This window comes from Stegodyphus dumicola, chromosome 6, assembly GCF_044657685.1.
Source record: "Stegodyphus dumicola isolate Sdum_Otavi_A_Nest chromosome 6, ASM4465768v1".
Taxonomy (NCBI): Eukaryota; Metazoa; Arthropoda; class Arachnida; order Araneae; family Eresidae; genus Stegodyphus; species Stegodyphus dumicola.
The window spans coordinates 138,538,317-138,551,977 of record NC_140773.1 but is presented as its reverse complement, the minus strand read 5'-3'; the positions used below and the strand labels follow the sequence as shown (position 1 = coordinate 138,551,977).

The following is a 13,661-nucleotide window of genomic DNA, read 5'->3' as shown; positions in this document are numbered from 1 at the left end:
ATAAATGCATTTAAACTGAAAATTAAATATTTCTTGGTAAAAGTTGACAAAATTTTACCCTTTTTACATGCCATATATATATATAAATAATCGACCTACATAAGAAACTAGATGGCATAATTTTAATCTTATTCATACATAATGGTGGTTGTTAGATCCTTTATTTTCCATAGCGTTAAAAAGTACAAAAAAAAAAACACTAAAATAGTTTAATAAGCTCAAACCACCCTTTCTTATTTTGTCCTATCTGATACAACCTAATCAATCACTTCTGTGGATTGTTTTGCAGTATTTTGAGAAGACAAGCGTTCTAATGTATAGTCAAAATATAAGATGTGTAGTTTTTGAATATAAGAATAGTTTACTTCACCTGGGAAGTGCAGTAAAAAAACTCAAGTGTAATATTTTTCTGTCTACAAAATATGGAAATAACTGTTTTAAACTAATGGAATCGGTGGGAAACTATTTGGCAATAATTAGTGTACGCTTTTCTTTATTTTTTATTACATTTTAGTAAGAAGAGCTTTTTTTAAAAAAAATGCCAGGGTGCATAAACATATTTAATATGCATTTCACATACAAATTTACACTCTTCATCTTCATTGGTTCAACAGCCCATGGTGGGCCCTCGCCTTTTCTAGGCTTCTCTGCTTTTGGCAACTGTTTTCCAGTTTTTAACCTTTACAATGTTTGGGTCATTTTCAACACAATTGATCCATTTAACTGGCTGTCTACTCTGAGGTATGGTTCCCATGGGCTTTGCAGAAATATTTTCTTACAACACTAATCTAAATTATACTTTCACTTATAATATTGTTGCGTTTTTCTCTTTTCTGGCACCAGTTGTTGCGTTTACATATATAATTAATAGTTTTAGTTGCACTTTTCCAGTAATGTTGTTTCGCTGAGAAAATATAATATAATGCTTGAGGCAACAAAATGCATACAGTCAAAAGTCGTTAATCCGGACTCGTCGGGGCTTTGGCGATTCCGGATTATCGATTTTTCCGGATTATAGATCATCAGTTTAAATCTGGTAAGATGGCATGCAGAAATTATAAAATTAAAAATATGAAACCGTAATTTATGAAATAAAGAACAATTATGATCTAAACGGTATCAAAATTTACAAAAAAAAAAAGCTTAATATTTATTTGTTTACTTTATTAAACATTTCTTTCAATGTAAGTTGTTTAAGTTGCTTCGTTTTATGTGATAATACTGTCTCTTTAATTCTATAAACAGACATAATTTCTTGTTCAGTTACAAAGTTCCGCTGTTCAAGTCCCGTTAATTGCTGTACCGAGAATACCGACTAACTTGTCAATCGAAATTTTTTCGTTTTCACTAACCTCTCTGTCACATTCTTCATGTCTTTATCCATTTTTTACAGCAATTCCACTTTTTGTTTGTTGGACATCGAAACATACTTTCATTTTGTAGATCCTTTGGAAGTTCCAGCATCGGAAATTCTATTTGACATAATCAAAAGTTCAAGTTTACTTTTATAAAATTGCTCTTACAGTCTGCAAAAAATAATAAGCGGGATCCAATTCGAAGATTAAGGAACAACGCAATCATTAACATTAACTGAAATAGATAATTAGATAATTTTAGCTTACACCATCCGTTAAACATTAAACGCGCAGGCGAAAATGTATTCTGCACTTGCGCACACGCATATGCGCAGTAGTCAAGGTCTTATGCGCATGCCGAAAATGCCTGTGCGCATGTGCCAACACGGCGCATGCGCAGAAAGTTTTTAGCTTTGAGGTCCGGATTATAGATCATTCTGGATTATGGGTGTCAGAATTAACGACTTTTGACTGTATAACAGAAACACAAAACAACATGCAGAACATTTTCTATTATGAAATGGAATAAACTAGAGGAAGAACAGATGAATTTGGGGGAGATGACCAAATCTAGAATGTAAATTTTGAGGTCGCCAATTATTTTTTTTTTTTAAACAGCTATCGTATTTTACAATCGCCAATTATTGTTTTTTAAATAGCAGGTATAACGTATTTTGTTATACCTTACATATATATGTATATACTATATACATATTATATTCATAAGATATATACAAGTTAATGTTTACAATTATAAGAATATTAATTTGGATATTTTGATGGAATCGGACATTTAACAGAGCAAGAAAACTATTTTATAACAAATGTCAGGTGTATATATATATATATGAAGTAGAAGATCAATTAGTAGAGTATTATTTTTTCCATGAAAATTAAAAATTAAATTACTCATTACACATGTACCCATTTGAGAAAGCTATTTTTTATCATACAGATTTATCTGTTACGTTGAAATGTATTGATATAAACATACAACCCTCCTAAAACACGGTAGACAGGTTCCTAGAAAATGGCGTGTTGTGTGAACCGTGTTGTATGAGACCCAGAGCTAGTACAAAAAGGGGAGGTTACGTTCTGAAAACTTGTTTAAAGCATTTTTTTAATTATACATAGACAACTTAATTTTTATTAAAAATACAAATGTATGTACAATGCAAAAAAATATTTTAATTTAATGTAACTGTCATTTAATAAACTTCATGATCACCACTGCTTAGTATATTCAACCAAGAACTCTTTTTTAGTGGAAGGATATTGCCTTCACTTTCAAAACTTTTTCTTCATTTAAAATTTTAAAGTTCTGGCATCTTTTTCCCTCTTTAAAAAAGGTTTCTGCATTCAAGAAAAACGACTCCGATTTTAAGCTAAGCTTGTGCCTTTTTTTTTAATGTTAAATTATTAACTGAACAATCTCCATCAGTGCTAGTTTCCTCAGACTCGACTTAATTTACAGCTTCGGATGCCTTTTTGCAGCAAATCTGCTTCATCAACTTCTTCCAATCACGTCACCTCCGATGATTTAGTAATTTCTAATGTCACCAATTTCATTTTCTGATGATTCACGCATGTTTTCTGTTTTAACTGAAGAGGGCCATATCTTTTTACAGCATACATTTAACATGGATGTTGTCAGTTCTTTCTGCGACAAAGATATGATGTCCATACAGTGCTTGATTGAAAATTTCTTCCAAGCTTCCATTACATTCATTGATTTTGAATTGGTTACATCTAAAACCCACTGTAATGCTCACATGTTATAAAGATATATATATATAATACCTTGATTTAATGGTTGGAGTAACGAAGTAATGTTAGGTGGTAAGAACAGTATTTTGATGTTGTGATGATTCAAATTTTGTGGGTGACCTGGAACATTATCTAATAGTAATAGTGCCTTGAAGCTGAAATTTTATGCCTTAAATAATGTTCAGTGTATGGCACAAAACAATTTAAAAACCTATCTTTAAATAAAATAATCTTTAAATAAGTTACTCAAGTTTTTGAATTTGCTTTCAATATACCCGTAAGGTGTTTTTATTTACAACATCAGGATTTAAATAAACTAGAAAGCTCTTTTTTTTTTTTTTTTTTTTTTTTTTTTATAAAGTCTCTTATACATTACTGCACAAAAGTAGCATAAGTGATCTTTAGACATCTTAAATCTGGGTGCAGTTTTTTCTTGTTTCGATATAAAGGTTGTACTAAGCACTTTTTCCACCAAAGCACAGTTTCATCAACATTGAAAACTTGACCTGCTGCATATCATAGTTTTTATATAATGTTTTGAAATTTTTCTGGAGACCTCCTAGCAGCTTCATCATCAGCTAACTTGAATTCTTAAGCTATGAATTGCAAAATGCTTTTTGAAATTTTCGAACCTACTTTACTTGCCACAAAATCTGAGATGGCAGAAGATTCTCCATGTTCTTTGAAGTGTTTTTTGTGTAATGATTTCACCATCCAATGGAATTTTGACAGCAATCATCAGTCCAAATGCTAAGTGCTTTTTCCATCTTCCGAATCATTGGTACCTGAAAGTGAGTTGCACGTTTTGTAGATGTCAAAGATGCTGCAGTAATTGCACATCTTATTCCTTTTTCATTTTTCTTAATAGTCTGGACTGTTTTTGCATTCAAATTAAGACTTTTTCTAATATGAAATGTTTTTCTTCCTTTAAAAAATGATCCAAGATTTGTACCTTTACTTCTGAAGAAATAAATTACCTCTTTTAAATGATGTTTTTTTTATTTTTGTCAGATATTGCTTGGGACTGAAAGTTAATGTCTTAAAAACAAAAAGGTTACTTAAACATTGTCGGTTGACATAGACTGCTGACTAGCAGTCTGAGACACTTTCGTTTTCAGGCCATGGAGATGACGATTCAAATGTTGAAAGCCGATCGTGTAGGTTGTGCGTTTTGGAGCTCTTATTGTGACCTCATGTCATTCATCTTCTGCGATAGTGAAGTTTCTTTATTGTTATCTGGAGACTGTACTTTCTTGAGACTGTGCATTATTTCTATTATGCTATACTTTGAAAGTCATGGAGGGAGACGATTTTCCCCCGTTACTGGTTAAGGATTCAACAGTCGTTCTCCACCATGTGGCTCATCTCACGAGGACATTTTTTTATTACGGGAACCGAATCTTGGAAGACAATTGGCAGGACTTAGTAAACAAGGATTTTTATGTGTTAAATGACTATGTGGGTGCTTTGATCAATAAGGAAAACTTCTCATGGAATTTTAACTGTGTTGTAGGAAGGTTGCCACAATATATGAATAATGTAATAGCGAAAGCGTGTTACAGGATGTTGTGTTTTAGGAGGACTACCTGTATGTAAAAATATTACACAGACTTCATTATGCTTTTTAATTTAAATTTGTTGAATTTAAAAAAGAAGTCTATAAAAATTATTTAGATGTTATGCATTTTGATGAAGAAGAGCTTCTATTGTTTTTAAAAGAAAGTGAAGACAAATTTGGGTACTGTTCTCTTATCAGGACCAAATTCAGAAATGTATGAACATATGCACGTGTGTATGTATGAATGTGCATATATGTAGATATGTATACACACACACACATACATTCATGCTTGCATATATGCATGCATACATGAACACATACATCCATTCCTGGATCCAGTTCTGATAACAACAGTGCTAAAATTTGTTTCTGATATACCAGTATAACAGGCTCCAACAGAAATGTCACATTTTTTATCAAGTGCAGAAATCATTTAACCTTTTACGAATTTGCTAGAAAGAAATCAAGGAAAATATTTATTAAATCTGGTGACTTGACAGTTATCTAATTTAATAATCAATTATTTCAATTTTCAGACATTCCATAAAATGTTTTAACAGTTTGATGTTTACCTTTTATTCTCATAAAATATTTAACTTCTTGATATAATTTTTATTTTTATATATTTTAGTATTGATATGCAGAGGAAATAAAATAAGAATATTTCAAAATAAAAATGTTAAATCATAATTTTAATAAAATGTTGATATTAATAAGTAATTATGTATATTTAGTTCCCTTCAGCATGAACTGCATTTCTAGCATGTAAGTGCACACTTTCCAAGGGGGCCCACAAATTTTACCACCAGGGGCTCCTAAATGGCTTAACTTACCCCTGGCAATACCTTGAGTTTGAGACCATGTCACTTAAAATTCTTTATTGCAAAAATAAATAAAAGAATATTTGAACTTAGAGACAGACAGCATGTCAGCTTATTAGCGTAGAAAACAATATTTAAGCCAAATTGTCAGTACCGTTCAAGATTGTGTAACTGAGTGATTAGATCAAAATGAGAAACTCAGATGATGGTAAGTAGCGGTGAAAGCTAAACTTCTGCTTGAATATATAGTCAGATAAGAAAAATGGTGTATAAAGGTTATTACTCTACTCCAGGTGAACATCAATGTCATTTATTAAGCTTAGGAGGTCCAACAGAACAAGCACAAACCATCAGAAAGTCCTCAAGCAACATGGAATTATAAGCCAGAGGACCAGTAATAAGTGTTTGATTCATTCTAAAGCCATTCCTCTCAAAGGCTACTGTGATGTATATACAAGCAGCCATGGAGACTGGAATGAAGGATAATTCTCTTCAGAGATGAGTCTTTTGTCTTAGAAGCAAAGAAGACTGAAAATTTATCTAGAGGGCACATTGTCAATGTCAACAAAACTTTATAAGAGAACATCATACGAGTAATATTCTTGGCATAATGGTGTGCAAAGTTATAATAATAGTACATGCTGCTTAGTCTACTTAATGTACTATTAGCTCAACATTATGGTGATTAGGTTCTGCAACCCGTGATACAGCCATTTCAACAAAGTGACTCATGAGTCATTTTTTAACATGGCAACACTAAGCTACATATTACTGATATTACTGTAGTCGTGTCATATCCCAGAACTTGAACATTTGTTTTCGAAGTTAATAACAGTTGTAAAAGTAAATTAAAAATGTCATGATTGGGAACTTCGTTTTATAGTACACGTAAGTTTATATCCATGCTTCACAGAATTCTATGATTTATCTTTTAATTGAGAAAACAATGACTTTTAATCAAAAAAAGCTTCTTACTGCAGTTTTTAAGGGTAATCATGTTTCAACAAAGTAAAGGTATAGCTGCTAACCTTGAAAGATGATAACTTGGAAGGTTCTCATAAGAAGACTAGGAATTTCTGGGTTGTTTTTGCAATGAACAGCAAAACCATTTCAGAAGAACTCTAGACTTAATTTCACTTTATAATCCATGGTTCAGGTTACTGAAGTATTTACAGTATGATTCTAATATAAAATATATTAATATTTAACTAGATATTCTAAATTTTACATTGTTTGGATTTTGTTTTATGCTGAAAATCCTAAATAGGAAGAAAAGTTATTATTTATCAAAATATTTTTAAATATGATGAAAATATAATTAATGATTAATGTAGTACAAACTACTGTGTGGATAAACTTAATAATGTACCATATATTGATGTAAAATAAAATTTAATACAAACGTAAACTGTTGAAACATTGGTTGAATTATCACAGGAAGTTCTATAAATATTTACGGTAGATTAAGACAACTCACATGAAATAAAATATAATAATAAAAATTACGCTAAACTAAGGGTGGGAAATAGAATTTCCACAATTTACATTTCTATAATTCAATAAATTTCATTCATTGCTGGGAAATATTTTCCTTAGTAAAAGCTACCAATTAAAAATCAGGAGATTCTGTGATCTACTAGGTAATACAATGTAAAATTGGGAGAGCTCACAGTAAAGGGTGGCAGAGAAACCTTTTGCTTAAAAACCATTTTCGTACTGGTAATAATCAATATCTGTTAGTGTGTTTCCTAATTATAAGGATAAAACATAAGAGAAATCATCTTTTTTTTAAAAAAAAAAAAACAAAATACATCATTTTGAATATCCCTAATGCTTGAATCTTTCCACAGGAGACAACAAATGCTTTACTTTTCTTGAAAAGTTGTATATTAAATTTTATAACATAAGTATCATGATTATAACAATGAAATTAAACAATATACATTAAAAAGTAAAATTTCATTATTTTTATGTCACATTTTTTTAATTATTCATTGTAACAACTTAGAAATGGGATTACACATTTAAAACACATACGAAAGCACACAATGTAGACTAATTTATGAAACATTGAGAATTATTTCCTTATTAGTAAATGCAGAATAATACAGAAAATGAATGTATACTTGATAACCAATACTCCATTTCGTGTTGCAGCATCACAATCTATGTTGTCCACACCAACACCAGCTCTACCGATAATTTTCAATTGTTTTCCTGCTTCGATAATTTCACTTGTTACTTTTGTTGCTGAGCGTACAATTAAGCCATCATAATGCTTTAAAAAAGAAGGTATACATAAGAATATACATTCACTTGAAATAAAAATGCATATACAAATTTGACTACTACACAAAATATGTTTTAATAAGATAATTAAAAAATAAGGTTTTATGATGCCTGCTCTATGATATTGTTGATAATTCTAAGTTCAATGATAAAACTAATAGTTTTGATACAATATACGATCTACCACTTTTAGTTTATTTATTTCTTATAAAAATAAATGCAAATAATTAAGAATGCATAAATGCAAATGATTCCATTAATTAATTTAGTACCCTATTAAACTTTTAATTCCATTTACCTTGAACAGCTACAAATTTTGCAAAACAAAAGTGGAAGTGGCCTTCAAAAGGTCCATATTTATGAGTTATTCAGTAGTACATTATGAATGCTGTGCAGCATAGCTAAAACAATAGTTATCACTTGTTTGATCTTTACAATATGGTAACTGGTAGTTTGGCGACATTTTGGAGGCGATAAAGGTTACTACCTGGGACTTTGGTAATAATGTGAGCAGTACTCAGTTCCGATTACGCATTATTTTGCGTGAGGGAAATGAGAGATCATGGGATATGTCATGTGATATTAACGGACGAATTACGGTTCTTTAATCGGAAAAGGGGGGAAATCGGGAAAAAATGTGGAAATTTTGTATTTAGCTTTATTCTGTGTTGTGTGAAACAGTGTTGTTTAATTTTTGGATCCCATGGCCCTAACTAAAGTGAATTCGAAATGGGTATTTAGGCATTGTGATAAAGAGAAGCTTGCTTTTTATTTAGCGGAGGAAGTATGGAGGAAAAATTCGCACAAAAAATCTTTCAATAATTTTATTGAATGAATTAGAAAAGTGTATCCGCCACGTAATCAAGATTCTGAAGAAGATTAGGTAAGTTAGTATTTTTAATTATTTGAGGATATTATTTTTATGCATTGTTCTAAATGTAAGGTGGAAAGGAATTTGGTATTATTGGGAAAATTGTTATTAGCAATGATTTAGTTTAAAGTAATTAGGATTGTAAGGTAATTTTTATTAATTTAATGTATGTGCTCATTTATATTTTAAGTAGTGTTTTTGAATTTAATTATATTTTAATGAAATGATAGTTATTTTGTGAATTTTATGTTTGTAGGAATTTGGTATACATTTAAGTTGAAATAAACGTGCATGGAAATAATTTAAATATTTGATACTAAGTATTCGTAATGCTTGCAGTATGAATTTGTTGGTGACGTGTATAATGTAATAGATGATTTAGAGGTAAAAGTTTTTGGATATTTTATTCATTTTATATGTGGAAATGTTCATATTTGTAAAGGGTAAATACTTTTTCGCGATCAGGTAATTTCATATATGTTCTTTTTACCGGGTTTAAAGATTGAGAAAATTGTCATGTATTTTCGTGAAATTTTTCTAATTTATGAGAAAAAAAGCAGTGTACATGGATATAGTGAAGAGTGTGCGCAATGCCATTTTTGTGCAATTCTGGGATGTTTTTTTAAGTAAAAATAAGTCGGCGTGTACATGGTTTATGTGTATGTGTTATTTTGAAAAACGCGTAAGGAGTATGGTATTGTGCACTTTTTCCCAATTTTGCAGTGAATATTTGTCATGATTAAGCAGTTTTGTTTGATAAAATTTCTAGCATAAGTGTAATTCGGCTAGTAGATTGTTGGAAGAAGTGTTCAGTAGATAAAAAGAAAAGAAACATGTCTTTACTTCGTGAAGACAAAATGGCGGCGGGGAAAAAAATAGAGGGTTGCTGTAGAAGAGTTGGTTGCCAAATTTTCGCCAAAAAATCGCCAAGTTACCATAATGTAAAGATCAACCTATCACTTTTATTAGTGGATCTTCATTATGCTTCTGTGAGAAACAATGCATTTATTTATATTTTGTATAAATAAAATCTCGTGTGTATACTTGTCATGTGATACTTACCATCTTATATAGAATCTTTAGCTAAGAATCATCCAGCATGATTCAGTCATTTGTATTAGTATCATCCAAAGGTTAACAAAGTTCTTTGGGTGATTTACAGTTCAATGATCACAGCATACAGTTGCAAAAAGGGCAGACTACACACTATATCAATAGCCCACTACAATTATTTGCAATTATTTTAAAAGAATGAAAATGATCATAGATTTTAGAATCCACTAAAAAATTTTAAAGTCCCCCTTCAGGTATTTTCTAATTATCTACATCCCTATAAAAAGTCAGCAAGCTACAGCCTTCAAAATTTCTTTGAAAGATTTTTTTTTTTTTTTTTTTTTTTCTTTTTTTTTAGCTTGCTGGGTCTTATGTCAAATAGATTTAGCAAGCAAGATCAAATCTTCAATTATGCGTATGGTATGTGCATGTATGATTTGACTATTATCACATGTACACTTTAAAATATGCAAAAAAAAAGTGAAAATATGGCAGTTTTACTAAATGTTGAAACTGTTAGTGTGAATATTCATGAAATACTGTCTTTTAACAGCTTTGATTATTAACAATTTTAACAATATTTTTTTATACCATTACTTGAATATGACAAAACAAGCAATGGTTGTCTTAGGGGAAGGATACCTTTGTGGAGGATTTCCTACACGAAACTGGCTCATATTCACATTACACATGGGGAAAACAATGAAAACTAACCATGCAGCTAGCTTGTTTGCTTGGGTTAGAACCAAAGCAATTGAGAACCCAGGCAAATAGTATTTAGTGATGTTAACCACTTAGCCATCAATTAGGCTGTATTTTTTTGTAATGGCTATTCTTACTTTACCTTGCACACTTTTTTAACATGCAGGCTGACACATATCTGCACAGTTATTAACAGAAAAGTCCTCCATTTTCCTGCCAAACTACAAAATATTAAATTTAAGATTTTTAGTACAATAATTTTTCAAACTACTTTTTATATGTTTTTTAAAAAATGATAAAAAATAAATTACACAAGCATTTCATTCAGAGATGATAATCATAATTAAAGAAATTTAATAAACTAAAGCTTCCATAATTCATTATTTTTATATATAAATTCATAATTTCTCAGTTAATAACCTAAATCATAGAAATTTGATAGTATTTGCAAATACATAGAACTACTTAAATAAAAAAAATACAAAAACAACTCTAAAATATATTTTATTTTTGCCAATATTAGACAGGAAACTGAATTTTCAAATCAGAATATGTGAATTATTCAATTAATAATCAATTATTGAAACATTTAAAATTGTGTCAAATGGATAAAATATTCTTATAAATTCTATATTCTCATCTACTTAACACTTTTAAAACTACAAAATGATTGATGTTTAGTTATAATGTTCAAGCAAGGTTGAATGATTACTAAATAAGATAGTGTTTTTCAAATTAAGGTTGTTTAGCATTTAATCAAAAATCATATTTACCAGTTATGGCACTAGCTGATAAATAATTAGCACTAGTTACAACTAGTAATAAGAATTTAAATAACTGATTTAGTTACTTGTTATCACTAAAAAGAACTCAATTTTCATAAAAATACTTTTAGATGGAATTGTGATTACCCAGGTAAAAAGGTTTGCACATTAGTTATGCAATTCTTAAAATTTGTTTTTTCTTTTTAGAGATTAACTTCGGATTGCATACATGCTAAGTGCTGAAAATATTGCATAATTAGCAAATAAATAACAAATTTTAATTTAATCGCCACAAAATATAGTAATTTCAAAATTACAAAAAAATATTTTTAAAATTATTTTTAAGCTTTATTATTTAAATGAATCTAGAAAAACTTTATAGATACAATTTGCATCAAAAATCTGACTTTATTTGAAATAATATACATACTACAAAAGGTAAAAACCGATGCCATTTGATTTTTAAAAAAATAAACTTTGAAAATGTACGGGCCACACAACATTTAGTCAAAAATAAGTATTTAAATCAAATGCACATAATAATAATGGCGTCTTTCTTTAATATTAACAACTTATAATAGTCTTCGATAGTTTGCTATTACAGTTCTGCTTGTAAAAACAACAAATTTTAAGGGGAAAATGCTAAGCTACAGAAAACAGTGATGGAGTAAAAACTTTCTCCAACACGAAACATTCAGAAAAATTTGCAAAACAGGGATAATTTATCTGCTTAAAAATCGAAATTAATTTTCCTTAAAGTTATGGATGTTACAGAATATGAAAACCTCACTTATATATATTACATTCTTAAATTTCGATATATACTACTCACATTTGTTAATCTATTACTTTTAAGCAAAGCTAATCTGGAAATTAAGACACATATTGAAGAACATGATCTTGCGAGAAAATTCTTAAAATCACATCTATAATATCCTGCCTGTTTCTTAAATCATAGTAAAATAATTAAATGTAATACTATTAATTAAAACTGGATATAAACCTTGATCTCTTCTTTCAGCTGATCTTTAGTTAAGCCAGTTTTAGTTGTTACTTTAACACCATTTTCTGACAAAATCCTGGCGCAGCTGGGGTCTACAGATTCACTAATAAGCACAGTTTTAATATTTATCGACATTGTTGTAAATTTTATTAAAAAATGTAAATTAGTATATCACGATCCTGCAATCTGCCTCGCCCGCGAGTGAAAAGAAAGCGAAGTGGTTTGTACACGATTTTTATTAAGGGTTGCTATTCTCTGGCCAAGCTTCCAGATACGACACCACGCCAAATCCCAAACAATGTCGCCAAAATGTTTTCTAGAAGTTTTTGGCAGTACCCGAACATTGGACATAATACAAGGAATTAAAAACATTCCTCATGCGATTTGGTAGCGTTCTGAGGCTCTTGCTTATGACAAGAAGAGTAAGAATAGAAGAAATTTGACTAAATTGGGACTTATATTTTAGCACGACGCCCTGGACTGCGCTATATGTTAGGACAGGTCTTAGATTTGATTCCCGTCGTTGAAAAGGTCGATGCTAAATTTTTTTAAGATTTCTACTCATAAAAAATCTAATTACTCTTAAGAGTTCTTAACTTTTTTTGCTCCGTGCACCCCTTTCACCATTTGCTAGATAATCATCCCCGCCCCAATTCCAAAACACGAAAAATGCATATACATTTATTTAAATTTAATTTGTTTTTTAATGTGTTTTATAAATTAAACAAGAAAAAGTATAGAAAATATCAGTAAATAATAAACTTGACTAAAAATTGTTTTTATATTCATAAACTAAAACTAAATGCTTAAAAGATAAATAAAAGGTTGATCACATTCCAGTCTGAAACTATGAAATTCCCACCCTTTTTGAAAGCCCCTGCTCTACACGTTCCTGTAAAAGCATAACTGCGTGGATTAAATACAGTTAATTAATTCCTTTAGCTCAACTCACCGAAATTATATTTTCGACAGTATCATTTCAAAAAGTGCAATTATTTCTATCTTTTTCTCCTCTTCGTATCTCGGAAGCTTATAATTTAAAATTTTATCATGTTATATAATTTTTTAACAGGCATCAATGGCATCTTATTACAGTTTTCTTAAGAAATAAATTGACAGTTTTCTTTGAAAAATATCGCATGAAGATTGCTTTCAACTGTAGTTAACTTGCATTACTGTTAGAAGTGTAGTTAACTTGCACTTCTACGGGATAGAAAAGGATGACTTTTAGTATGCTCAAGAGTATGTATGAAGGATGAAAATAACTTTCTTTTATCTCATTTCAAAAAGGATTTTAAAAACTTTCTTTGAGACTTTTTTTTTAATAACGTTCTTCTTTAAGTTTCTTTGAGAAAATTGTTGATAAATTAATTCGTTCTTTTGTGGAGAGATTCTCCATTTTCCCAAATCTGAAAATTATTATTATTATTATTATTATTATTATTATTGTTGTTGTTGTTATTACTGGGAAAGAA

At 29.8% G+C, this 13,661-nt stretch overlaps 1 protein-coding gene across 1 annotated transcript in view; it reads right to left on the bottom strand.

The window, feature by feature from the left end:
* Positions 1-12,397, bottom strand: part of LOC118182304 (D-3-phosphoglycerate dehydrogenase) — a 46,172-nt gene extending 33,775 nt beyond the window's left edge. The window contains exons 1-2 of the mRNA XM_085818925.1: positions 12,187-12,397; positions 7,631-7,782 (exon numbers count right to left, since the gene is read on the bottom strand). Of these exons, the coding sequence (XP_085675051.1) occupies positions 7,631-7,782; positions 12,187-12,321 (287 nt within the window). The 5' untranslated portion in view covers positions 12,322-12,397. The remainder of the gene's footprint in view (positions 1-7,630; positions 7,783-12,186) is intronic.
* Between the last annotated feature and the right edge of the window lie 1,264 nt (positions 12,398-13,661).